Here is a 1,898-nt window from a genome sequence, read left to right as displayed (position 1 = left end):
TCCTGCTGACAAGATACTTGATCAATAAATTAACGTAACTGGTAAAGAAACAGTAATACCAAGTAGCTCCAAAATAAACTTGAAAGAAACCACTAGCTCATTACTTACCAAAAAACCTCCACCTAGAATGCCGTGAAGGCACTCCACGTATTTGCCGAGATGATGCTCTGAAGCAAATCTTGTTTCACCATTGGGAAAATAAAGTAAAATGTTGGCCACGATGCTGAGCAAGGCAAGGATGAGCAACTTGTAACCAATACATCTAGCACACCTTCCAAAACACATGTCCTCAGCTTTACAAATCCTTCTTTCACTAGTCCAATCCAACCTCTCTCATCCCTGTCCACACCTAAAAGAAGATCAGCCTTTATTCTCACCTCCTTAAATACTCAGGGTTACCTAGCTACCTGGATGATGTTTACACGTCTTCGTAATTACCATTCCCAATTGCAGAGTGAGGGAACAGGGATGGCAGAATGCCACCACCCTTTTAAAATGCAATAGCTGTTAACAAACTAAATGCAATCAAGGAAATGTTGAATACTAGGTAATTTCACTCTAATAGATGATGCTTGGAATGATCACCAGTGACCATGATTAGAAATGAACAACAGGCTTAAACCACAACACAAGTTCTGTTAGGGACTGAAGGAAAAAGGTGGTTTTTTTCTTTGTTAGAAGCACCTTTGACTTTTAGGTTTATAGACTGATTCAGAACAACCTGAAGCCAGGGAAAGACTCAGCTGACTTCAACAGTATTGAGTCAGAGTTTGGGGTATAAATAGAATAAGGTCTACAGCAATGAAGATTATGTAGAGCAACCTCTTATTTTGCTATTTTGTTGATGGAATAAGAGCAAACCTCGTCAGTAGGTTGGAAAACAAAGAAAATGGACAGGTAGGCTTCTCAGGAATGTCCTTGTTCTTGCCATGAGAATACAAGCTGAATTTAGATTAACAGCCACTTGTTAAAGCTAAACCAAGCAAACACTGGTAAAACATACTGCTTCAAAAAGAGGATTCTAAAATACAGTCCTTGCACTGAAATTTCATGTATAGAAACACAAGAAAGAAAAACCCCAGAGAGAAATGTATTACATCGGGGGGTTCATGCTACATGTACCATTAACATTAACTTGCATAGCAAATGAAGATACCAAGTGACCTGGAAAAATTAAGATTTAGCCTTCCCTCTTTTCCCTCATGCAAGTTTTGCTAAAAAAGCCAAAAGCTTTCTTCTTCACATACATACGGCTCAAGACAGAGGCACGAGCTGCCATGCCCACTACTATGAGATGATAGGAGATAACTCAGAAATGCACAGGCCCAGACTAGATTCAGGAGGTGCTGCTGCTGCCATCACAATACAATGTAATTCTCATTGCAAAAACAGTAGCTAGACAAACTGAGTTCAGGAATATACAAGATATCAGAAGACTGTAGTGAGACTTCTTCAATTATTTCAGGGGAAAAATACTCATTCATTTTTTTGGGGTGGATTTTTTTTTTTTTTTTAAAACAGCTAAATAACACTGTAAACAGAAGTTCAAATCAAATCTATGGTATTCTTGCAAGTGATGTGAACAATGCTTAAGCTGAGAGAGAGTGAGTGCGCGCACAAAAAGAAAGGGCGGGGGGGGAGCAGCCTTGTGCAGATGTGGTTGTGTGCAACCTCTCCGGGTATTGTAGTTGTTGACCTTGGAGACTTCCGTCATTACGAGAAATATCCTCCAATTGTAGAAACACAGGCTTACCATTCTGGTGCACTTCACCTCTGATGACTAAAACAGGCATAAACATCACCCTGCAAGTTTCCTCTGCAGAAGGAGGTGGCTTCCTCAACTGAAAACTCCCTTTATTGTGTTATGTTAAAAAATCAAACCACTCCCCCCACAAAAA

General features: G+C 39.8%; 1 protein-coding gene across 1 annotated transcript in view; it reads right to left on the bottom strand.

Annotated features, from left to right (window-relative positions):
* Positions 1–343, bottom strand: part of TM4SF1 (transmembrane 4 L six family member 1) — an 8,103-nt gene extending 7,760 nt beyond the window's left edge. The window contains exon 1 of the mRNA XM_009699821.1: positions 109–343. Coding sequence (XP_009698123.1) covers positions 109–285 — 177 coding nt within the window. The 5' untranslated portion in view covers positions 286–343. The remainder of the gene's footprint in view (positions 1–108) is intronic.
* Between the last annotated feature and the right edge of the window lie 1,555 nt (positions 344–1,898).

The sequence above is a fragment of the Cariama cristata genome, unplaced genomic scaffold, assembly GCF_000690535.1.
Source record: "Cariama cristata isolate BGI_N322 unplaced genomic scaffold, ASM69053v1 scaffold43930, whole genome shotgun sequence".
Taxonomy (NCBI): domain Eukaryota; kingdom Metazoa; phylum Chordata; class Aves; order Cariamiformes; family Cariamidae; genus Cariama; species Cariama cristata.
This window is presented reverse-complemented; position numbering and strand designations above follow the sequence as displayed.